General features: G+C 40.7%; 1 protein-coding gene across 4 annotated transcripts in view; it reads right to left on the minus strand.

The window, feature by feature from the left end:
* Window positions 1–447: 447 nt before the first annotated feature.
* Window positions 448–26858, minus strand: part of NR3C2 (nuclear receptor subfamily 3 group C member 2) — a 190412-nt gene continuing 164001 nt past the window's right edge. For 3 of the 4 annotated variants that reach the window (XM_053975771.1, XM_053975772.1, XM_053975770.1), the window contains 3 exons: window positions 16030–16160; window positions 12387–12544; window positions 448–4169 (listed from right to left, as the gene is read on the minus strand). In XM_053975771.1, coding sequence (XP_053831746.1) covers window positions 4014–4169; window positions 12387–12544; window positions 16030–16160 — 445 coding nt within the window. In that variant the 3' untranslated portion in view covers window positions 448–4013. Of the gene's footprint in view, window positions 4170–12386; window positions 12545–16029; window positions 16161–26858 lie in introns of those variants that run through there. The other variant, XM_053975773.1, reaches the window with a different exon arrangement.

The raw sequence follows: 26858 nt of genomic DNA on the forward strand, positions 1-26858 counted from the left end.
CGTTTGTCAAGCACAGGGACCCAGGTGAAATGAACCACGTTGCTCAGTGTTGGACATTGTCTTACAGCCTGAGGAGCTGCTCCCTGGCCAAAGCCATGGCAGGTGCGGCGACACCTGGAGCTGACAGAGATTGCTGGAACCAACACTCCAGCTGTCTGAAGAAAGATGCTGTCGTGCATTTTAAGTTACTTCATGTTGAAGTGTTCATGTCTGGGTTAAATGGGGCTCTGAGCAGCTGGTCTAGTGGAAGGTGTCCCTGCCCAAGGCCACTCTCTGGTTCTGTATTGTTCCTACACGAGCAGAAGGCTTGCCTCTAAGGATATCACTGCACCAGCAGCTAGCTGAGATTAAAATGCAAGAAATACTTGCAATCAAACCAGTTTAATTCATGTATATTTGTACAATTTGTATAAAAAAAAGAAAAATAGGTACTTGCAGACATTAACATAAAGACCAAACAATATTTTCTATTTATTTAAAAAGCTTTAAACATACAGAAGCAAACCCCTAATTATAAATGCATCATTATGCATAGATTTTACTGTTTACACCATACTGCTGGCTGCTTTTTTCATCCAGGAATCTATTTAAACTCCAAGAATTCTTAAACATTCCTCTGAGCTTCCTGGCCTCAGAACTGCTGTCTATCTTATCAAGTCATTGACCTCCAGCTGAAAACATTGCTCTAAAAAAGTCAAATCTTTAATAAACAATTAAAAGTGCATTAACTGTAGAATTTTTTAATTTCATAAATGCTTAAACAAGTCAGTGAAAAACACCACCCTGTGAATTAGCTTTTTGCATGATTGATTGTAAAGTATCTTTTTAATAAGATTTTGATATTGCAAACTTTAGTCTTTTCTATTTTACTCTGTGCAACTGCTCAGTCGCACGATGTGTAATATTCCTGAAATACCCACTGCAGTACATTACACTATTTTACATTTTAACTGTGTATACAATGCTCTTGCTGCATATCCCTGTTCCTTCTTACAACAAAATAATTTAGCTCAATGAACAAAAGCCCACTTTCTAAAAGCTGTTAGAGTTTGTCTTGTATTTTGCAGGAGACAAATGCCTATTTCATTCTAAACAAATTCAAAAGAATGTAACGAACTTCCCGGTAGCTAAAAACTAGGGCTGGGTTTTGCGGTTTCTTTTTTTTTCTGTACACAGGTTTAGATTAAAAAAGTGATGGCTATTCTGCTTAAGTGTCCTTGATAAGAGAATACTGCCTCTTACAACATCTATATCCAATTGTATCTATTACTTCAATGATGTCTAGCAAAAAATAATAATCAATGAATGGTTTCATAAACAACAGGTGATTAAAGTAAAGGATTTATTATAATCTGCTTACAGTTGTTTGCAAAGACAGACATACGTTTTTGCATAAAGATATAAATTGCTTTTTAAAACTAATTTAGTGTGTTTAATTATATGAAGTTTCTGTGAATTATGAATTGTACCAAACCAAGATTAAAAGTAATAAGGTACAAAAATAGGAGCAAACAGACAACAATTTGGACTGGGACAGGCATTTAACAGTGAAGTGTAGAATATGGCTTTGCTATTTTAGTCAAGCAAAGTTACTCTGAGACAGAAAAGGAGGCAGTAACTTTGTTAATATAAAAAGCTGCTGCAGACTGTATTCACCCAGAACCTGGCTTTGAAATCTTCTATTTTAGACTTTAAAAAAAACAACCTAAATTAAAAGATGGATGTATGACTGTGTCTTTACTGTAAACAACCAGTCTGCATGCTGTATATCTCACGTTGGAAGTTTGGCTTTCATATTGCTGTGCAGGTCAGTATTTAAAGATCTGCCTATGAATTAGACTTCCAAAATGCAAATAATATATGTATGTATATATTTATATATAAAAAACCTCTCTGAATACAGTCTTTACAGATTACCCATTGCATAAGGCAGGTGTCATTTAAAAAGACAAGTAGCGTTGACTGTCTTCAGTGCACCACAGTGCACCTCCAAATTTGAGTTCAGAAAGGGTGTAGAATTCTTAATTCGACCACCATTGACAAGAAATGCTACATTCCGACCGGCCAAGGGACACACTATAGCTCAAAAATACCAGTGGCACCCAGAGAGAACACTACAGATTAGGACTCTGAAAAACTATTCTGTTTAAACATGAGCATATGGTAGCAACAGTTGAGCCTCAGAAAAGTTCACCTGTCCTCTATTCTACTCCAAAATCTTGTAGTTGCTTATAAATTGTGAAATAGTGAAAATCACCTCAAAAATTCTTTTCTTTGCAGTCTTATTCTAGAGAAAACATTTTTGAGACAAAATCAGACCAACTGAGTTGAACTTGTAGTGTGAACATTTGTCTTCTTGGATGTATCCCGATTATTACAAAAATGCTTACAAAATTACAGACACTTTTAGTTTATCACTAAAAATTCCACTCAGCTTATCTGCCCTTATCATCCCTCACCATCCCTCTCACCAGTACAAATCTCTTTGATATACTTACTGTAATGATCTGCATGTTCCCTTCAGCATAACCAGAAATCAATCTCCCCCATCTGAAATAATAATCTGACCTTTTAAGATGTTTTATAGATCCAGTATTCAAAGGAAAAAAAAAAAACAAAACCAAAAACAAAACCAAACAATCTGGGAAACTTAGTAAAAAAAGAAAAATCATTCAACGTGTTGCTCGCCCCTGTTCCCCCGAGAGAGAAAGGGAATAGAGGGCAAGAACTCACTAGATCATTAAGATGGCAAAAGCTTTGGAGAGAGACTGTAATTTGTCTTGTTAAATGAAACCTTGGTAAAGTGGCAAACACAAAAATGTGTAGTTTCCTACAGATACATGAAGCAGGAGTTCTAAGATGTGCTCAAGTCACATACGCTTGCAAGAGAGACAAAAGGGGAGGAAAATAGAAAGAGAAAAAGAAAGGCTTAAAACACAACTGAAAAGGTTAAGCGTGGTTATTTACAACAGATACTGTAGGATGGTAAATTAGATATGATGCTAAAAAAGGCACAGCTTTCCCTTTCTTAAATACACTGTAAACGGTTCATTATGCATGCAGAACATTTCACTTTACAAAAAAATTACCTTGTTTGTTTAGACAAAGATAGTACTTAAATAGTCTCCAGCAAAATAGAGTTCTTTCAAAAATACTTTCCCGTTCATCCTATTAACCATTAAAGATTTTTTTTGTCTCATTTACAAAAGTTCCTTACACCTTATTTCAGGTCCTTCACAATTTATACATACAGCAATGTACAGTACAGCAAAAGACTGCAAAAAATTATTTGTAAAGCCAGCACAATAGATACTATAAATTGATACCAGGGCATTTGTTTTTCACATCTTATCCTTTTGAATTAAATAGTAAATGGACACTTAACACAGTGTATATCATCTATGATGGGATAACATGGGATAACAAATGCCACAGGTGGGGATAACAGTATTCCACACCAAATGTTCTGTTATTACTTTACACGTTAGGGTTTGTGTTTGTGTATATATGTGTGTGTATATATAGTTTTTGTTTGTATTTTTTTGGTGTTTTTTTGTTTTTTTGTTTTTTTACAAGAAAAGAATATTAATGCCCCATATTGACTTTACGTTTTATGTGCAAACCAAGGGTAAGCTTTAAAAAGTTCTCATTAGTTCTCGAACCCTTTTAAAACAAGCAAACAATACCAGAAACTACATGGCATATTTAAAACTCCATCTGTTAAAATATCAAAATCAAAGAGTTATTGACTAGATATGGCTTTTCATCCAGAGGAACAGGAACATTTTCTAAGTGTTTTAGGGTTTTGGGGTAATTTCCAAACATCTAGGTCTTGCCAAATCCGAGTCAACTGTTTTCCATTCCCCCAAACCCTTCATATGATTTTAGACTATTCAGAGACTGCTGAACAAGTGTAAAGAGCATGTTTAAAATATGGTTTCTTGGGTCCTTCATGGGTGTGGAATAACACAGGGAAACTTAAGGCAAAGTTCTTCCATTTAAGACATTTTCTATCACTTCCTGTGAAAGTACAGGGGCTTGGCATTCCCAGATTCCACCTTTGGTAGCTGGTCACTGATGATTTCCACCAGCATGGCTGGAAACTCTACTTTCAGTGCCTGAGACTCTCGGAAGGTGTAGAAGCAGAATTCCAATAAGTCACTAACAAGCTGAAATACAGAAAGAAACACTTTTTAGGAAAAACACTGGTAATTTTGCATGCAAACAACAGCTTACTGATAATTGATTATTTACAAGAAATACTATCTTACTCTGAGCCGACAGTCCATTTACAGGGGTTATAAAGCAAACAAAAGAACCCAAATGCCAAAGGGCTACTTGACTCATTAAAAATCAGCAAACTAGGAAAACCCAAGAGACCACAGATTTGATTTTTCAGCCTAGCTGCACTTTTCCTTTCACTAACAGCAACTGGCCACTACGAAAACTCCAGGTCTACAAAAATAAAGGCTTCTGCCCAGGGGGAAAAGATCAGCCATAAACTATTGTATCTCTCAGCTTCAGCTGGATACACATTCATTAAATCAGATTATTTGGTTAACTTCAGTGCATTCTCCAGGGCCCACAACCTACAACTGCCAGAGCAGCTGATGTTTGCAGCTCAACAATACAACTGCTGCGTCACCGTGGCATTTCAAGTTTTACAGAGACACAATCTACAGGTTTTTTGGTGTCTGTGACCTAAATGCGTCTCCTAAAACCTTACAGTAGGTTAGATCCTTCCCAGTCTTTAAGAAATGTGAAGGAATGAAGCACATCCAGATTTCAGTGAGTATGTGAACTTCCACTGCAGTTCACACACTTGTGTGATTGAAAGAAAGAGCCTTTGCTATTTAAAAATCCAAGTGTTAAATTAATTTTGGCACCTCATGTCCTTGCAGAGGACTTGAAACACTTCTGCTTGTGTAGTTTATCAAACACAACTTTGTAATTTCAATTCTTACCACGTAGAATTGCACTCTGCCATAAAACCCCTGTTAAAGATAGAGCAAATAGAAGTGGACTTCTGGAAGGCAGAAAAGGAAATGAATAAAAAATAATGGGCAGCAACATTTCCATCCTGTAGCACCATACCTTATTGCTCATTTTCAGGACTTTCACAGCTGTTCTTGCAAACATGTAAGCAGTTTATAAACATCCCAGAGAAGTCCTGAGATCACTCAAACACATGACTCACTGCTATTGAGCACTACATGAGTTTGCTTGCTGGGGCTTAGGTCATTCCTGATGATCTGGCATGTCATGAAGCAACACTAATTAATTAAACAGATGCATGCTAAATAAGTAGCATAGACATAATCTGGTTTTCAAGGAAAAAAATGCTGATGTTCAAAGGTTTACTTTACCCATGAGGAGGAGGTTGTTACTGCATATATCCTGTGCCAAAAATACTCTAAACAGCACAAAACCAAAGTGAAGGAAACTGTGTCTTGGTGTGATTGCCACTCCCTCCTCCCTGCCTCTGGCATCAAACACCAGCCCTAAGCAAAGTATGCCTTGCACCCCAGCACAGCCTTGACAATGACCCTGTGAATGTGCTCCTTTTCCTAAACTTCTTTCACATCACTGAATGTGAGAGGGGGTTGGGATCACCTCTGTCCCACTGCCTTCTGTGCAGCTCAAGTGAATTCCTGCCTCGTCACACCCCTGTGGAGCCTCTGGATTCAGTGGGACAGGTCACAGGAAATCCTACCTAGAAACTACTAATTCTGATTTCTTTGCAAGCTTTTAGTAGTACCAAGTACACATTTATGCCTGGTGAATGTGCAGACAAGGGGAAATGAAAAATAACACTAATGAAGGAAGCATAATCTACTCTAGTCAATAAACAAGTCAGCAGTCCAGTGGGTGAAAACCAGCATAGCACAGCACACTATGAAATCTCAATACAGAGGAGAATGGTTAAGTTTGTACAACAGTTTAAAAGAAAATCCCTAGAACCCTCCTATACTGTCATACTCGGGTTGAAGCCCCTAAGGATAATGTATTTTCTATACCTATTTAGTCTGCTAAAACTTTTGTTCCACTTTCTGAAGCTATCAGCTTTAACACACTTGACAATAATCACCCACATAAAGAGAAAGGGAGGACTGGGAAGCACATGTGCCACCCCATGTGTCAACTAGGACCATGGGATCACAGGCAGGATCTTTTTAACTCCAGCCTTGAAAGCTGCATGGCTTTTTGGGACTGGGAAAGCATTAATTTAAAATAAAGATGAACAAATGTGGCAGAATTGAAAGCCAGCTCAGAAGTATGAAAATGTAAACACTGTGCTAAGGTCAGACAGATAAAGCTGTGAGACCAAGAGCTGAGCCATGAGCAGGCTATTTTCTGCAGGTGTGCTCCTGTGCATTTTCAAAAGTACCAGCCCCCTGCCAGCTCAGCAGCCTTGGCATGTGGATGCACTGAAATGATGAAAAATTCAAGTCCCACGGGCAATGTTAATTTTGAAATTTTAGTCCTCGCTTCTGCATCCCAAACAACGTTTGTCTAGAGTTTTGATTTGTAACATGTAAATCATTTAGATGGTCTTTTGCTTTAAAAGAGAAGTTCCCTCTTCAGTAAGGATATCCAAAAGTTTGTTTTCTCTTGGAACACACAAGCTCTGTCTTTGCAGTGACTGTCACCACAGGTGACAAGCAAGGTAATGCGAGCTATCCAGCACCTCTGAATGTGCCTTATGAATTTCCTAGATCAAATATACTCCTGGTTGTTCTTTAGAGCCTTGTAAAATCCCTGTGCTCTCAGAACTCCTGACTACACTTTAGCTGACCACTTCTACCTTCTACTTCTGATGGTTTATACTGGAAAAGCTGAGAGCTCCCCCAGTCCAGCAGTGTGACAGACAACTCCAATTTAGCAGTGAGAGTGAAAGCACTGCTGTTTGCACAAACAGTGCAATGGTGACTAGAAACATCCCAGCTTCTACAATCTCAATTATTTCAGCTACTGAAGCACACTTCTGAAGACTTACAGCTTGGCAGTGCAGTTAAGGCCACAACTAAAACAATTCCCAATTCCCTCATCACTATCCCTGCAGTGTGCTGTGCTTCAAACATTTTCAAGGCTACAGCAGTCTTAGCAATTCTGATATTTTTACCTAATCAATTTTTGCATTTGTATGCTGTATTGAGCACCTCTGAGAAATAGGAGTATTAATCAAATGTAATTTTCTGTTATTAGGGTGGGGTGTATATAAAATGGACTTTGTCAGGCATACTGTTCTTCTTAATTAAAAAAAAATGAATCCTTTAATGAAGTCCCTGAAGTTAATACAGTTATAGTGACCTTTGAGCACTTGCCCCATTTTTACAGCAAAAAGAATTTATTTTAGTTTGGAAATCTCACCATGATGCCTTTGCATTTCCAGAAATGGTAAGAACTATTAGATTTGCAAGGGTGCACATTTCTGTGCTTTTTTTTCCTCCAAATTCTCTCAGAATCTCTGAGTGTGGTATGAAAGCCCTCAGTCACTTCTCTATCTGGAGCATCTCTGTGATTAAGCCTACTGAGACAGCAATTAAGACAGCAGTAGGGTAACAACACAATGCTGAGTAATTTCTTCCTATTATTAGCTACAGCTATTACTGTCAGAAACTTCAGTGTTCTCCCATATATATATATATATATATATTTAAAAAAAGACACTCCAAATTGCCTGTTTCTGTCCCTTTCAGGAATGAGTCTCTGCCCACCCAGCTCCTTCCTCACCCAGCAGAGCCCTCAGTGAGTTTAGGACTATTGCCACTTCCTGCTTTTTCCACTTCGAGCAGTGGATACAAAACTCCTGCTCCAACAGCCAGGAAAGCTAAGGAAAACCACTGCCAAGCAGGTCTTGATTATTCCATTACTACTATATTTGTTTTTACTCCCTATCCTATGAAAATCCCATGATGTAAAGTAATTATTACTCCAAGGGCTCAGGAAGGAAGTTATTCCCTGTGGGATGGCTTACAGGCTGATTCCTGGAGATCCATATATCCTTTGGTGACCCACAGTGGCCAGTTCCTAGCTGCCTAGGAAATCCTGAACTCTAACCCAAGAGTAAAGCCTTCCACCATCACAGGGACTACAAGGGAAGACCAAGGGATAAAGCCTCTGGTTATACCTATGCAGAGAATTTGCCTCATGCTAGAAAGGAGTACAAGGTGGATAAAATACATATGGATTAGGCACTAACAGTATCTGGCAGAGCAAGCATGGATCCTGGTTCTGCCTGAACAGATGCATTTATCTGACTGAGGAATTGCACTCATTTCTTCAGGTTTCCTTTTTCCCACTGTGCACACCCAAACCACAGCACCTGACACCTGGACGTGCCACAGAAGAGCCTGAGTTCAACTCGTGTTCTGTGCCTGGAGGATGCACCCACAGCATCACACAGCAATGCAACATCCTCATCCCTTGGCCACCACAAACTTTGAGCCAAGTCTCCTTTGCTCTTCAACAGGAGCGGGGTTCTGCCCTTCCCCAGCAAACACCAACAAACGTGGAGGAAGAGGGATCCAACCATCACAATCTGAGCAAGACAACTCTCAGGGCTCAGAGTAGCTTCTGTCTACATTAGGGAGCTGGGAATCAATTTCTCACTTGACAGATGCATATTAGCTGCCACAACACACACCTGGCACACTCCCACATCGTTGCTGCTCTGGGAGTAGAGGCTGGATCTATCCTCTCAATACTCAGAGAAAATGCTCACCCTGAGAATTCAGGCACTGGGACTGAAACGAGGCTCCAAACTGCTCATCGTCTGTGGGACACAACTTGGGCAGATCAGTACAACAGCAGCAGAAGTAAGTGTACCCAAAGGTGTTGGTGACAGCTGAGGGGCTCATCTGCAGCTTTGTATCTGCGGGGTTAGGAACCTGCAGAGGCACATTTGCATCCAGCACAGCATCCCTTGCAATCCTGCCCCTGGAGGATCCATGCCCTTATTCCCACTGTCAGCTCTTACAGCGAGTGAAATCCTGGCGCTCTCAGCCTATGGAAAGATCCACCTCAGCTATAAAGTATTCCCTTCAGGAACCATAAAAAATTAATTATTCAGCAGCATGAGCCTTAAAGAATTTATTTTTGTTTGGCAGAAAATGTCAACAAGCAAATGACAGCGCAGGGCGCTGCCTTGCCAAGGGAAAGGTTCACATTAGGGTTTAATGTCATGGCATCGAAACAAAAGCCCTCTTCACTTAAAGCCTGTTTAGTATCAGCCAGACTGAAACCAAATTCAGCTTTTGTTCTGCAAACTGCCTAATCATACACTACACAGTCTCTATATGAAACGAGGCCTGCCATGCAAGATACAGCCCTTCCTGCCAAAGCCAACAGGAGATGCCGAGGAGGATCCAGATGAAGTTTTTGATACCATGTGCAGGACATCTGTTTCTAATGTTCCTGAGGGTGTTTGTCAGGCACTTCACCTCCATCCAAGTGCTGCATGTGCATCTCTCCCTGAAATGCCCACGGCCATTCACAGGCATGAGACCAAAAATTTTGGGGTCTAGGTAGAGAGGGGCATTGTCCTTGCTACACTGTGGTTCTTCAGGACATGATGCACTTGAGCCACCCAAAATAGGAGAAATACAATCCCTACAAGAAGGAAATACAGGATCATAGAATCATTAAGTTTGGAAAAGACCTCTGAAATCACTGAGTCCAGCTGTTAGCCCAGCACTGCCATGTTCACCACTAACCCACATCGTGCTGCCTCAGCAGCCACGGCTTCCACACAGCACCATGCAGAGAGTGACAGGGCAGGCTGCAGGCAGGCTCCAGAGGCCCAGCACAGGTGTGCACATGCACAAACCCCTGTTTACCTTGTCTGCCTGGGATGGGTTTCCATCTCTTCTTTTTAAGGTGCTTTGAGGCTTTATGGATCATTAAATAAAGTTGCTGATGTTTTCAAATACTTAAGTGCCTGCCTGGCCTTCTTGAAAATTTCTTATCTCCTCAGCTTGGCACTTTTCTACCTACACATATGTTTGCTGTGTGGATGAATGATTTAGCATACTGAGCAATATAAAACCATCTTGTTTGGGTTTTCTTTTTCTTCCTCATATAAGCCAAGCATACTGTAATTTGATATTTCCACGCACTGTATTTCATAGATTTCACAGATGTCTTATAAATGAGGTTGATGAAAGCGAGTCTGGAGGTGCAAAGGAGCAGGGTTTTTTGTTGCTTGCCCCTACACTCAGGTAAAGTGAATTCCATGAGGGATAAGATGCTGCTCTGCTCAGATGGACAAGCTGGATACAGCAGGAAGGCTTAACAAGCACAGATTGTGCACCAGCCCCTTCAGGCTTGCACTGAAAATGCCAATGCCGAGATTACAGCAGCATGTAAACATGAGGCCTCAGCTCCAGTTAGACTGCCCAGCACCAAATATATTCTGATCTTCTGAAGTTATAATGGAATAAGTTAAAAATACATAGGTGACAGCTGAGGAAGCGTTCCTCCTAGACTAAGGAACCAAGCAGAAAATTTGCATTCATGTTGATTCAACAGAGAAATTCTGCACTAACAGGCAGTGGGGAGAGAGTATTAATTCTCACTTCTCATTAATATTATCACCAGTCTAAATTTATTCTGATGGATTTCAAAAACCAAAAAGCAAAAAAAAAACTGCTTTAAAGAGAAAAAATAAACAAGTGTCCTCATTGAACAAGTCTCCAGTATCATCTCTGAAAGGAAGTACTGTTGTGGAGACAACGGGCCTTTCTAACAAAGATTGCTGACAATGGGACTTTCTTTAAAAAGTCCTTTGACTATTAAAACAAAAGTAATGCAAAAATAGCTTAATTAAAAATTAAATTCAAGAGCAGCCTGCTTCCTCTGGTTAGTTCAGCTCCCAATGGTTAATGCTGTGTTTTGGAAAATGTCTGTAGGACATGGGAGCACTCAGTAAGCACAAGCCTGTCATCCAGTCACCTTAACCACACAAACACTCCCATTTCAGCAACAAATCAGACACTGCCTATCCTGAAGAGGATTAGAAAACTCCATAAATGCAGGGGTTTGTTATGCTGCCTCGAGGTTCAGATGTGAATTCTTGCAAATGATTTTATCACCCATCCCCTTTTTTTTTTCCACTAAAACACTACAACTTCCTTTGCTGGCACTGAGCAAGTGAAATCTGATCTCTGAAGAATAAGCTATTACTGCAGTGCTAATAATACTGCCCCTGCCTCCCACTAAGGTTTGCAATGTTTTAACGAACAACAGAGCAATATTTGAAAAATAATTCCATATGTACATTCTGTAAACAGACCTGAGGCTCTTACACCGATATGACCTGAAGTGCACTGTACTGTACCGTCTCTGCAAAATGAAATTTAAGTCAAGCACAAAGACGTGCATTTGTATGCAGGCTCAGAAAGCAAGTGCTGTAGCTTCTTCATGCAGCAAAGATCCTTCCCTAACCCCATCCCACCCACGATGGAGTAGGGCAGTTTTCTCCTTTGCTGCAGTTTGTCAGATTTTACTGGGAGAGTGATGAGCATGCTGGGAGCCCTCCTCTCACATACCCAAACACAGCTAAAGGTCACTCTTGCTGTCCCCAGGAGTCTCCCATCACTTGCTGAGGATGGGTGCCAGCCTTGCTGGTCCAGGGAATTCTCAGGGGGCACTAGGAAAACTGTCAGCTTGAGGAGACCTTACCAGCGGGTTTCCTCTGTAGAGGCTGCAGGCTCCCTCAGAGCAAGTTAAAGGAGATACAGCCCTGCTGCTGCAGAGGTAAATTTTGCACTTACCATTACACTGGCTAGAACCAGGTTGCTCCCAGCTAAACAGCTCAACATGCTGGACACCCCTTCTGGAATCTACCACAACTACCACAACTACTCTGTCACTCTGGGCAGAGGCATCAGTAGCCCGGGTGCTTTGAGACCAAACTTTTCATTCCCTATGTCATTCATCACATCTCACACCTGAGACATGTAAAACACCCTGTGCTGGAATAAGGCAGGGTGGCAGAAATAGCCCAACAAGGAATCTTCCACTTGAAAAGTTCAAATAAAGCTTCAAATACCCAGGATGGCTTCAAGGACTCAGTGCGTCTTTTAAAGTCATCGTTATTACAAACCCAGCTGTAAAAGATCACCAAATGAATTCCATGTTTATTGGCACATCAGGCATGTTGGATGTGTAATACTCTAACCGTGAACCTTTCACCTTAATGACTTCTACTTTCTTATTTTAACTTCATAAATTCATCTAACAACTTCTCTAAGATGCTTCTCTAAAAAGAATATGGTTGTTTTTTTTGTCTCCCTGTCAGTTAACACAATTAAAGACTATTTGTTTACCTTAATGGAGAGATTTTTTGCTTAACTTTTCTGCACTCCCTGAGGAGTTATACTTACATCATGCATGGAGTCAAGAAGTTTAGTCAGTTGGTAGAATCTCTGCCAGCTTTGCCCAGAGTTACTTGGACATTTAGTTACCATCTTCTTTAGTTCTTTAATGTAATTTGCCCTCATTTCTTCAAATGCAGCTTGGCTTTTGAGACCATCCTTGGGAACTGTCATTGAAAAGACAGTCTTAAATTAGTATTAACTGCATTGCTTATTCTTTTGATGTGCATACTTAAACAGTTATACCAGTCAACGGATGAAGGAGTGAAACCTTTAAGTAAAGTCCGTAATTTTACAGACATTGGTGAGGGATCAAGAACATCACACAGATTCTCAAGCGATTCAGGCATCCTCTCCAGATGTGTGATTGCAGGAGCTGTGGCAGAGGACAAGATAACATCTCAGAAATACGACACATGCTAACCTCATGTCCAAACTGCTTTCAATACAATCCAACCACATAAAAACCAAGCAGATGGATCAAGGGTATTTTGTTAGAAGATGAAAATGTGATTTATCATTCTTGAATGATTCCCCACACTTGGCAGAGGAGGAGAAGGCACAGAATCACAGCTGTTATCTGCAGAAATGCTAGACCAAGTGACACATTTTTATGCCATCAAGTAAGATCTAAAATTTCTTTGAATGTTAGCAAGCATCTGCATAGCATCTAGAACGAAACAGAGCCATTTTTCTGCACAGAACAGAAGACTGTTTTCCAAACAGGCATCCTGACCCACTGCTTGACCATGACAGACAATTGCAAGCATTTCTAGTGTCCTGTTAAAAGTTTCCATCTGCCAGACTGAGATAGAATCATGATCGTGGAATCATCATTTTATAAATGGGTCAGAAGTACAGTTTTCTGATAATTTTTATTGTGACCAGTATCAGCAGGGCTGATTACAAAAGCAAATACCCTGTTTCTTTATGGACTGCAAACACTCCTGCAGGTTCTGCCCCAAACAAGAATGGCTTATTAGGATCAGATCCCTATGAAAACTCCAAAGAGGTTATTAACAACATTACTCTAAATATTCTGAGGTTTAATATCAGAATTCGTTGAACACTGCTTAACCATCAAATGTTTTTTTTTTTTCTCTGCATCTCTTAGGCATAGTCCATAGAAGGAAAATAAAATACTGGTCTGTACATGAGTGACTTTATTTCCTAAGTAAGTCATACATTCCCTTCTCTTCTAAATCCTCTGAACTGCCCTCTATCCCACTGAAATCACATCAGAAGCATGTAACAACTGCCCTAAATGGTTCCAGAGTAGAAGCATTAAGAAAAAGCAGCAGTGTCTACAAGAGCAATTTAGCAATGGGGAACAAGGAGGAGCTGTATCACCACAAGAGCAGCAGGGACTTGAGCCACCAAGTGCTGGAAGGGGGCATAAGGAAGAATCTTTAGAAAAAGCCTAGGAAGTTACACACCAGCCTGCCTGCTTGGTAAATATTATATATTTATATTACACAATCATAATATAAATATCATATGTTCATTTAATTTTCAAATTTTAGATGCAAACTCTCTCAGTCAGCTGACAGATAAAAGAAACTGACTGGAACAAATCTACAAATTCAGTTCAAGGTGAATGAATACAGAGGCATCCATCAAGATAAGGAAAGCCATCAGAGCATGCTGTGGCCCTCACACAAAATGCACATGCTTTACAGATCCTTTAAAATGTACAGTGCTTGCAGGCTGTTAGAGTCACTCTTTCTTTGTCTACTACTATGTATTTTACTGTTCTGTCTGAAAATTATTATACTATCACCCCAGCCAGATTATTAAGGAAGAAAGAAAGACCACAAATAAAGAGAAGTCAAGCAAAACATGAAATTCTGGAGCTTTGCCCAGTGTTTCTGATTTTACTTATTAAATGCAGCAATACTGTTGGCAAGCTCCCAAAATCTATGGTCTGTGGAAAGCAAGAAAACAACTCAGTTGTAATGTGTGGTTTCTTCCACATGTAAATGGAGTGAAACTTCCTTGATGTGGTCGCCATGAAAGTTTCAGAATAACTTGCTCTCTATTCATCTCATGATTCAATAAAAGAATTTAAGTAAAAACAAACCTGGATTTTTCTGTCATAAGACTGTACCAAGGTGGAAGCACTCAAAACCAGGTTTGCTGCCCTTCACTTGACACTTTCTGGGTTTTATCACCACCTCCATTTCAATTTTACTCTTCTTTTTCTCTCTCTAAGTAAATATCCCGATTCTCCCAAAACAAACTATTTTTGCAGGTTTCTAGTGACTGTGGTGTGTGTTTGAAAGGGACCCAGCTCACTGAAGTTAATTGGCCAGACTGATCTCACCTAACAGATTCTTGAAATAACTCATTAGTTTACACTCTTGAGAGGGTCAAATAATAAATACCTGGCTTAAAGACATTTTGCTGCATTTTTAGAACACCTTCAGGTTATTTTTCTAAAGATTCTTCCCCTTTAAGACTGATTAAAATGCTGCAGAGGCAGATCTCCAATCCAGACACTCTCTCAAGAACATTTTGGGAGCCAAACCCTCCCTGAGCACATTGCTTCTGGAAACACGAGGAGTGACAACCTTAAACAAAAAGCCCATTTACCCCTCGGGGCGAGCCTGGAGCACAGCCCCTTCCCACTATTCTAGATTCACTGGATGACCATCTCCAGCCCTTGGTGGAGTGGGGCCTGGGGTCAGACTCTACAGGCCACAACACAAAGGGCTCCCCCAAAAGTGGTGTCTCTCCCAGTCCCAGCAAGCTGGAACAGCTTCAATCAGAAGAGGGAAGGGAGGGAGATGGCTGAGCCCAAAAAAACTTAGAGCCCATGAGGTTTCTGTTAGAGGATGCAAATCCCCTCCTGACAGGAACAGCCTCATGTCTCCCCTCAAAGGCAGGTACTCTAACCACAGAGCTGGCTTGTCACGGTGTCACCAAGTTGTTCCCCACAAAAAGGAGTAGGATTCCAAAGAACAACATTTGGTTACAGGTTTACAGGCTGTTACTGATGGAAAAGTAATGCACAAACTGCCTGTGTATTTATATAATTGCACTGGGACAGGAGGTTTTCAATATTTTCAGTCAGATAAGATCAAGAGATCTGCTAATTACTACACAGTGCTGTTACAAACACCAAGATGTAATTTTGTGTCTTAAAACTCAAAGCATGATGCTCAAGAGAAAAAAAAGGAAGCACACACTGTCATTTATTAAACTTTCAGAAGCCTGTGAAAGGGCTTTCCATTCTCAAGTCACTTGGCATTACAAGATCACCTGCTCTGCAGTACAGGCAGTGCACATCTTTTGATCCTGAAGACCATTACTGAGTTAGCCAAACCCTGGTGGCTTTGAATGTTGAGCAGGGATTTTCCCTCAATCCCCACAGCTGCGGCACTTGCCTAGCACGTCTGTTGGTGTGGTCTCCCTACCTGGTCACTCCTGTCCCTTCAATGCACATGACACACTCAAATTGCAAAGACATTTCCTGTGCTAACTGCAGATAAACCCCAAGGCTTAAACCCAGGCTTATTCCTGCGGCTCAGCTGGAAAGAGTTTGGCCCTTTTGTCAAGTTGGTTAATATCAACTTGACAATATCAATATCAGCATCTCTTTGTGAACTGGAATATTTTCAAGCATTCCTACATAACAAAGGACCCAACTCACCTGTGCTTAAGAGCAGCAGCACTTTCATGATAGTGTACTCCTCGAAGCTGAGCTGCAGGCGGACGAACTGCAGGCTGATCTGGTGCATGCCCTGGCACAGCTCGAACATCGCCGACTGGCGCATCCGCTCCCTGCGGAGACAGGGGAACACATCCACGGCATAAATGTGGGAGAGCACAACCTGCAGGGGGATCACCCGGGCACCACCCTGCTCCCACGCCGCCCGCAATGGATGGCTGAGTTCACCTCTCGCTACCCAGCAGACCATGGAAAAGGAACGGAAAGGAGTACCGTTTGAGTTTTGTCACTGATGGTATTAATGAAGTGGCAAAACTGTTTTAAAACCTATTTGAATTGTCAGTGTTTGTTCAGCTCTGCCCTGGCTGATAGAAGCGTGCCTGCTGAAGAGGTCAGAGCTGGTGCAACGGGGGAACGAACCCACACCTACTGAATGCATGCTCTAGATGATACACTCCTCCATCAGTTGGCATCTCCTGTTCAAACACTGAAATATTCAAGAAACATGTGGTTTTTTTCCCAAACTAGTAATCTAAACCAATTTGGAATAAAGGAATATATAAAAAAAAATGAACTCGTTCAGTAATGCAGACTTCTGCCTGTTAAATCGTAAAATAATTAGGATACATGACTTGTATCCTTAAATATACTTCCATAAATTTAACTTCAGACCTTACCTCCTCTCTGAGGTAATCCTAGGCTAACCTATCCTGCTCAAGTTTCAGGCAGAATTAGTTAGAATTCTGCTAAATTTCTAAAGCTGCCATCTCAAACCACAACAGCTACAGGAAAGAGTCATTGAGAATTGCCTGTCTCAGCAGAAACTGTGGTGTATGTGTGTATATGCAGGTATGCAGACAAGGTCCTATAATTGTTCAGTGACCACTACTGTCTTTTTTATTTGCTCAAAACCAATTGTCTGTATTTCTTCTAACATTTTTTTGCATAATTGGGGAATTGGATGAAGTTCAGCTCATTATTTTAACCAAGCAAATGCTTTTTTCAAATATACAAATTGGCTGGTGAAAGAGAAGACTCATACTGTGTGCAAACAAAGACTGACATAATCTTCCTGGTGTTTTATTGCACTGCTGCCAGAGCAATTTCATTTTCCTCCTTAATACTAATAAAGCAGACTCCCCATTGTTAGATGGGCTCTGCACTTTTCCCCTGCTCCACCCTCTTTTCTTGAGACTAAGAACTTCCAGCTTCTTCTTTTTTTTTTTTTTTAATTAAATTTAATAGTAGGAGTAATGCCATACGTATTTGTTTTTATAATGCATCATGGACTGCTCCCAGGAGGCTCTGAGGGATACACACTGAACTCAAAAGGCGAATGATTAATAAAGGACATTTGTATTTTAAATTCTACATGTTGAAGTATATCTCAGATGGCCAGAGACAGCAGCACTCGAAGTAAGAGCCATCTATGACATCTGTCATTATTTTTGCAGGACACCAAGGTTTGTTCCTCCAGCCTCAGAATATAAAGCCACTGCCACCATCCCTGTGTTTGACCTCTACAGAGAGAAGTGACAGATCTTTCATCAGATACCACAAGTCACACAGCAAGTAAAATAAAACATTATGATGTTTTGTCTCAGGTTTCTTATGCATTTCTTTGGTGGTAAAACACTCTTTGTGTGAGTTAACTGTAAAAGTGTTGACTCAAAAACTTGATTTTTTTTATGTTGCATTGCACTTTTCTGACATACAAATTTTTCTGCCTTTTGTTTTTCTTTGTACTTGTTTTGCTTATATGTGATTGACTAAATAGAAGAATTTCAGTTATAGTCAGGGGTTTTTTTGGTTAGTTATTTCTTTCTGTCTTTTAAATATTCATTTTTTTTTATCTACTTACAAATATTGATCTCTAGGCTTACCCTAAAGGCAAACCTGATGGCATTGTTTGTAGTGAGAGAAAATTATACACAGAATGAGTTGCTAAGTGATTTGTTTAATATACAGCAAACACATTCTTTGAAATCAGTTTGCCACCTGACAAATCAATTAAGTTGATTTATTACTTATTTACAAAATATTACTAACTAAAAATTATGTTAGCTAATTCATGACTCTGTTTAATGAAAGATAAGCATTTTGTAGGAGTTTACAGTAGTCAACTTTGTATTTGGTTTTCAACCCCACACTGTGTAGAGTAAGAGGGTACAGAGCTTTTGAAAAATTCAGATGCTGACATCACAGATATCTAATAGCTTGAGAGCAGCAGCAAAATAAAGCAATAGAAATATGATAAAAGTGAAGAAGCACAGAGAAATTAAGGCATGTCAGCATAACATGAGCGAAGTTTTTCTTTTTCCTCACCAAACACATCAGCTAAGAATAAATGCCATCAAGTCATCACAAATGCTTTTACCATCATGAGGAAAAATTAAAACAAAAAAAAAGGAGGGATAAAAAAAAAGGCAAATCCCATCCAACCAAACCCAGCCCCACCTCTGACACACTTTTGAACCTCTCAACATGAAAAACAGAGGATATGAAGATCTGGAATATAAGGGCACGTATCTTTATGGGGACATTTAAGAAGGTAAGTACATTTAAGTAACAAAAAGCGTGGAGCCAAAGCTCTGAATCCGCTGTTTGGATATGCATTCAGAAGTGGTGTCATTAGCTCAGTTTAGTTTAATCCTCCTTCATAATAATACGCTTTAAACTTTACACCTTAAGTTAATCCATCTTAAGTTCCCCGAGTGTCTCCTTACAGGCTTAAAGTAATGCCCAGCTCACATTTTGTCTGACCTTTCCTGCAGCCCTGTGGACAGGCAGGGCATCCAGCCATTCTCACCGCCACCACCAGCCCGTTCCTGCTGCCGCCACCAACCATTCCCACCACTGCCACCAGCCATTCCCACTACTGCCACCAGCCCGTTCCTGCTGCTGCCACCAGCAATTCCCACTTCTGCCACCAGCCATTCCCACTACTGCCACCAGCCATTCCCACTTCTGCCACCAGCCATTCCCACTACTGCCACCAGCCATTCCCACTACTGCCACCAGCCATTCCCACTTCTGCCACCAGCCATTCCCACTACTGCCACCAGCCATTCCCACTACTGCCACCAGCCATTCCCACTACTGCCACCAGCCATTCCCACTACTGCCACCAGCCATTCCCACTTCTGCCACCAGCCATTCCCACTTCTGCCACCAGCCATTCCCACTGCCGCCACCAGCCTGTTCCCACTGCCACCAGCCCATTCCCACTGCTGCCACCAGCCCGTTCCAGGATTTGACCAGTCACCCTGGGAGAGCAGGGATGGTTTGAAGAAGCCACTTGAGACAAGGCATCCTAAATACCAAACCAGCCACGTATCTCATAATACCCGTATGTGATCTCCACAGAAACCAGGCAGCCACCTCAAAACCTGTGAAACTACAGGTAGGCTGAACAAAAACATCTTGTTATGAATAAGTAACTCATCATTTATGAAGTCATCGTAAAGCCCAGTATCGTAAATCTCCTCGCTGAAGATGGAAACTGCAACTCAACTGACCGTAACCAAAAAGAGGAACCCATGCAGCAAGAAATATTCACTGACAGGCGAAACTCAGCCCCAAACCAAACCTGATACCAGGTTTTATTTACTTTCTCATGGGTACTATTCAAAGCTGCAGCACAAGGCATCTTCCCAAATTAGACAGAGAAGTGAATAAAGGAAAAGCTGTGGTGCGTGTGTTGAGGTTTCATCAGGACTTAAGTGACTCGCTGATAATCCCAAGGAAAAACTGGCCAAGGCATCCCCTTTCACAGCACCTCAGAGGAACAAAAATGCACCTGAGTTAGTCCCTAGGCCTCTGCGGCCCAGAAAAGACTTAGGAAAAGACCAATAAATATTTGTAGCAAAACTCTGATGTCAAAGATAGTTTTTGCATCTTCTGATTCCACACTTTTTACCACTGTAAGAACCATTTCCAGTTTTATAACCGATTTTATTATATTTCCCTTGCTAGACTAAAACCTGTATCCATTTGAAGGTTGCCCACCAATTAAAGTGATTTTAGGCACCCTCAGAAAGCACTTTACACTGTGACAAAACCAAAACAAACAACCAATCAAACAAATGCAGCCCAACAAGAAAACCTGCCAAAGGCCTGAAAGTCAAAACCTGTTTGGAAGCCTCCAAAACCAAGGCATGCTTTCTCTCATGCCAAAAGAAGTCAGTTTGAACTTGACAGAGAGAGGAGTAAAAACATCAACAGACACCTTGAGGGCAAGGCAGAGCTACTGAGGATAAAGAGGGAAAAAGACCAGGACATGGGATTACAAAAACCCCTGCTCAGTGGCTCAAACCATCTAATCATAAAAAGCCTTTGGCCTGAATTATTTCACCTGCCTTAGGATGGCATTCTTGACTGGAAAAAGTTCTGAGGTTCTTGGGGAAAGAAAAAAATAAACATATTATTGTCACAACACTTAACTGTCTCTTGAGGGATTATTCTATTCCAACAGTGGTGACAGAATGCCACTACTTGAATAAATTCTTCCATGCACAGGGACAGGAAACACTGAGCATCCCTCTGCTCAATGGACTGCACCCAGACACCTGTGTCCCATCCTGAAGCCATTAAAAATGTCACCGAAGTCACCCGTATTGGAGCAGCCTCATTAAGTTAACATACTGGTCAAAATCCAAGCCAAAATACATGCAGGATTCGGGCAAAATTCAATTATGACTTTTCATTCAGTACTTATTTTTTATTCAGCACTTTCTAATCTCTGCTTAGTCTGCAAGCCACAGCAGAAAGAGACAAAACCTCCTCCCTTCAACACTTTGCCTTCAACTCCTAAAGCAAAGCTTTAGAGTCATCTCCTTCCAGGGAGGCAAAAATGCCTGTTACTTTGCACCAATGGCCAATTTGGGCACTGCCAAACCCAGGACAAAATAGTGGCTGGACCCAGGACCACTAGTGTGAACACTGATAATCAGACAAGGAAGATAGTTTCACATTAAAACAGATCTACAGACATTAAGCAGCTATTTTTTGGCCTTTAGCCACTCAGGCAATTGGCAATTTTTAAATTCAACTTGGCAATTTAAAACTGAACTTATAGAAGTCAAATTTGAAAATTAGTTTTCTCACAAGAAAATCATCATGGTGACCCTAGAGAATACCATCCCAGATAATTTAGAGCTGCTTTAAAAGTTCCAGCCAAGTGTCCTCCTGTTATATGCCTATCAACGAAGGAATTGGCAACAGCCCATGGATAATGATTGCCAAAGGAGAGTTTCAGCTCTCAATCACAGAGAACTTGTGATAAAATCCAACTTAATAATCACCCAGTTATGTAACCCTAAAATCCCAAGCACATCAATAGCAAAAAACCCCAAGTATAAGCTGGTATTAACAGTTAATTATGCACTTAGGAGAATGCTGATACCAAATACTCTCTTTTGGTGTGCATTTGCATTTCAAAAGAGACAAATCACAGTTTTAAATGAGAAAATACATAATTATGCCTTTACCAAAATGCTTTTTCAATAACACATTCAATAAGTGATGATAATGTACACATGGCAATAAATACCCCATTTCAAAGTTCATCAGAGAAAGGTATTGAGAGCCAGAAAAGGTGCCCATTAGGTATTGTTTTATACATCCATTCTGCCAGGGCTCATTGTCACTTGCAGTGGTTCATCAACAAAATTACTGCTATATTCCACATGCAGCAGCAATTCTCCTTTTATGCCAACAATGCCTCAAAAATTAAGACTTTGCTCCTGCTGTCACGCAAAGCCTGGCATTTTCTGGAAGTCGACTGAGGCACGTCTTCCTCTCATGCCAGTTTAGAAGAACGACTTCCTAATTTTTCTTTCGCTCATATTTAACTCTACAGGGGAAGTAGCAGAAGCAAGCACTGTGCATGTGAAAGGCATTTGGAGATGCCAGCAATCAGCTCATCAATGTGCAGGAAGATCAAAGCAGCACCACATTCAGACACTTGCAAGGAACAAACCTCTGTTCTAAGACCTTGACAGAAGTGAGAAGAAACCCTCCCGAAATGCTTGTGGATGTCCCAAAATCATGCTGAGATAATACCAGGAGAGCATAATTATGGTCTCTGCTAAATGTAAAGTGATTGGGCTAGTCTTTGTACTAAAGTCATAAAAACTAACGGTCCGATTTTTTCAATCCCATCACAAGCTGGAAACCTGCCAGAACATCCACTGGGCCAACTGATGAGCAAGATGAAAATGAAAAGTTTGAGAAAGATCAGAAAAGTTAAATAAAATCTTTGCATCAGTGCTCTCTGTAGAGGAGCCCAGTAAGGCTCTGCACCACTCTCCCTTTTCAGTAAGCAAGTGTGAGAAATAGTTTCAGATTCAAGTGCAAGTAGAAGAGGGTTTATAAAGAAAAAAAAAAAACAGTAAAATGAATAGTAATAAATCACCAAGACCAGATGGCATCCATCCACGAGCTGTAAAGCAACTTAAATACAGAACTGCTGAACTACTAACTGTGCTGCGCAGCTTATTGCTTCAATTGCCCTTATAAAAGTTGTGGAAGGCGACAAACGTGACTGATTTCTTAAAATGGGTCTGAGGGTGGGAAGGGAGCACTGGAGACCACAGGCTTGTAAGCTCCAGTTCTGTATCGAGCAAAACCATTGAAAGAGGAGCATGAATTGATAAATAAACATGCTCTAAGGGAAGAAAGTCAGCACAACTCTGGAGGAGAGAGGTCACGTCTCACGAATCTGAAAGGGCACTCTGACAATAGCACGAGGACGCTGTGGTGGATCCAGGCGACGTCGGCACGATGGAAATGCTTTGCACACGCCAGGTCTAGCTGCATCCACAGCCATATGGGGTGAGACCTAAGCAAACACCAACCCTCTCCTCCTCCTCCTCCTCTCCCCTGCCCTGGTTTCCACACAAAGGAAACTGGGGCATGCGGCTTGGGTATGGGCTCTAATAAATTCTGTCAGCGTGCCAGCGTGGGTAATTACTGGTCTAGGACCTGCATACTGCCTTGCATCAGGAGCTATGGGAGGATGCAATCATGGCAGGGTTGGATTTTAAAGCTATTAAAAGGATCTCCTGGAAGCTCTTAAAGAGAGCCTGGGGATAAGGAGGTCATCTCTTTGTGGATTATTAGCAGCTTAAAAATAGGAGACCAAGGGTAATAACAAATGGACATCTCTCACAAGTAATGGAGGCTACCAGAGAAGTGTTACACAGCTCCACACCGGGGCCTGGGCTGAGAACTGTGCTCATACATCATGTGAGAAAAATCAGACCCCTGGAGGTGACAGAGCTTGCTGATGTCTCTAGACGATGAAATCAAGAGCTGCCTGTGAAAGACTGCTGAAAAATCCTGCAAGTCTGTGGGGCTGGCTGACAAAATGGAAGGTGAAAATCACTGACTGGACAATGCAAACAGTATAATCATCTCCCACCATACACACGAAATAACTGGATTAACAAACATCACACAGGAAAAAGTCCTAGGTGTAACTTGGGACAGTTTCTTTGGGCTTCTGCCTTTTGAAAATGCTTGCTCAGTGCTCATCAAAAAAAGCAAAGATGTGAGAGAAGAGTCGAGAGCAAGAGAGAAATTATCATTTTGCTGCTGCACCCACTGTGGTCTAAATCTAGTGTGTCAAGTCTGGTCTCCTCCCAAAATTAATACATAGCGTGAGAGGAGGAACTGAGGATGGCCAGGGGTAGCAGACAACTAGCAGAAATACAAGGGGAGGTCAAATTGACTCACTGATTCTTCAGCTCACAGAAGAAACAACAGGACTTGATGGAGATCTAAGTGATAAATGGCATGCATGGGATGAGAAGGATTATACCCACTACTGCTGCAAACACAGGAATGAAGTGGCACTCCAGTAAATTATCAGCCACCTGCTTTAGAAACATCTCCAACAAACAAGTATGCATAATTAAATTGCAGAAGCAACTGCCACGGAACATTTTAAGAGATCAAGATTATAAATGTATTCAAAGAGGTAACAGGCAAATTCACAGACAAAGACACAGAAGGGTTATTAAGCACAACTGTCCAAATGCACTCTCACATTCAGAAAATTCCTAAGTACTTGCTAGAATGGGCAAATGAAGAAGCCCCTTGTCCCAATCTTAAACTTTCTCTGGCCAATTTAAAGGATGACAAACTGTTTTACAGGGACACTTTCTGACATTTCCCCATTCTTACAGATCTCCTTAAAACTACTGTATCTTCTGTTTTCCTTTAAAGCTTCACAGTTTGAAGCAAAACACTTCAGAAATTTAAGAAGTGTTTAGAGATAGAGGCATTAAAAGGCAGAGCTAGTTTTTAGAAATTTATGCAAGGAAACCAAATCTATTGCTTTGCCCAACCAATGACCTGCTTACAAAGAAAAGAAGCCCAAAATAAAGACTTGGAAAATCTAGCTGAAGCATGTTACATGTTATTATGTACAGGTATGAGAGCAGTTTTCATAAATTTCAAATTTTTGTCTGCGCTGCTGTTGGATGGATATGTAACAAAATCCCTTTGTGTACTTCTCTGGATGGGAACTGAGCCACACTTTATGAAAAAAGTAAATAGCAAGTAACAATGTATATAAAATATTTACTGATGAAGATATTCACTTTCCACTGCACTGACACTGCATGAATTCAGTATTCTTCACCAAAATAATACATGCAAACAAAAACTATGCAGTGAGGATCACCAAGGAGTGCTTGCTGACCTTTTAACAAGACCAGTGGCTGCACACACAATTTATCAGCAAAAATGAACACCGACAACTCTTACCAACTCTGGTTCTGGCAATAATAATTAAAAATGAGGGATTTGGAGGCTGCCAGATGACAGAGATTACAAAAATGTACCTAAATTTAGAAACTACCGGATTAACAGATTGCAAGGGAAGACAAAAACGGGTTAACAGCCATCACCCTGCCAAACCTAAAAGCTACAAAGTAATCATTTAAACAATAGGTGAAGTTTCTTATTGGCTTTATCACCATTCACAGATGATCTAACTAATTATCCCCCCTAAGCCCTGAGGTATATGAGGTTAAATAAATTTTAAAAAAGGTGACTTAAAATATTCAGCTTATTTTATTACCTTTATCTTCCTGCTGTTACCATAGAAATCAGAACACCAGGAAGACTTACAGGCTTCTGCACTGAAAGGGCATAGAGAGGCTGCTGTATCCCTGCACTGCCTTACACAACACCAAATCCTAATGGTCCCAGCTTCCACTGGCATATTAGGAGAGGGTTTAGGAACGTAATGAAAATGTTATTTACTAAGAAAATGTACATAATTATTAAATGAAGGTTTTTAATACAATCTTAGCTGTTTCACTCCAGCTACATCCTAATCCTTAATTTAATTTTACGGCTTTCTTCAGTGTTACAAAACCCTCTGCCCATCCACATCCTGTGACAACACTAACACAGAAACTTCCTAGAAATCCCCTTGTACTGCATTTTTTCCTTCCCCTCTCTACCTCATTTGCTCTACCTCAACTGTCTCATTTGAAAACTGTATTCTCTATTGTTCATCTGTTGCCAGCATCAACCTCAGTCTCCTAAATTTAAAAACTTCACATTTAGGGCCATTACCAAAGGCATAGCATGAGAGGTGCTTGCAATACTTCCTTTTTATTTTACTGGGAGCAAAATCTTATGCTTTAAAGGATCTGTTTATATAAATTTGTAATAAACTTTGTTAATTACATACACACTACATATTTTTAAAAAAATTAAAATATATATCCATCACTACATTCTGCTCTTAATATTTGTACGTAAGATTAAGCAAAGTGCAGTCTCTATTGAAACATTTTTACTGTAAGGACTGAGCTGCATATGATCTAATACAATAATTTCAGAGATGGAAAAACAACATAACTGATCCAAATGGTTGTGAAAGCTGGCTCTGGTTTTAAACTCAGTTTTTCAAGTTCAATAATTTTAGGTACCTCATACAATGCCTAGTGCTGGTTTTCATTAGGCAAGCCCTCAAGTCCTTGACTAGGGTAAAAAAACCGATGAAGGCATGAAGTGCAATGGCCAGGAAATTCAGAACCTGCACACTTCTGCACCTATGATTTATTCTTTCTGCTGCAGATGACAAACTGAGAAAAATCAAAGGAACAAGAAAACACACAGCACATTAGTCATGCAGTGCATTGGCAAAATACTGTTGAAACATTGATGCTGTACTTTAACGTACTAAAGTGTCTCCACACAGTGTGTCTCAGCATCACTGAACTTTCTCAGTATCCCACATCACTGCTATTTTACAGCCAGGTAAGGCTGGAATGGTAAATAAGGTAATTTGGGTAGATTTGTCAAAAATTCCTATTTCTATGATTTTGAAATCTTCAGTCTTTTCAGAAGTTGCTGCAGATTGAGAAATCTACAGAGAGACCATGTTAAACCTAAAAGTAAAAAATAAATCAAGACCTGTGGGGGAATTCCAGGGTTGGGCCACACCTCTGGGGCTTTTATGCCAGCACAAACCAATTTATAGAGGAGGAGCATGGCTTGAGTTGTAATATTCATCATCAATGCCATCAGCTGTGTTTTTGCCTTAAGAAGAAATAAGAAGCCACCATGCATCTTCCTTAGGGGAAGGAATGGATAAGCAGTACAGCTTGCCATGAGGGATGCAGTTCTAGCTTGCAGCTGGGAGAAGGAGATGTGCTGGGAGCACGAGCCATGGCCTCAAAGGCAGCCCATGTCCCACCGCTCCCACTGGTTTCCCACGTTGTGTGAGTGAGGATCCCTGCCATTCCCTGTCTTGGCTCCTGCTGGGTTTCTGTTGGCAGTGCTGAACT

This window comes from Vidua macroura, chromosome 4 (genome assembly GCF_024509145.1).
Source record: "Vidua macroura isolate BioBank_ID:100142 chromosome 4, ASM2450914v1, whole genome shotgun sequence".
Classification (NCBI taxonomy): Eukaryota; Metazoa; Chordata; class Aves; order Passeriformes; family Viduidae; genus Vidua; species Vidua macroura.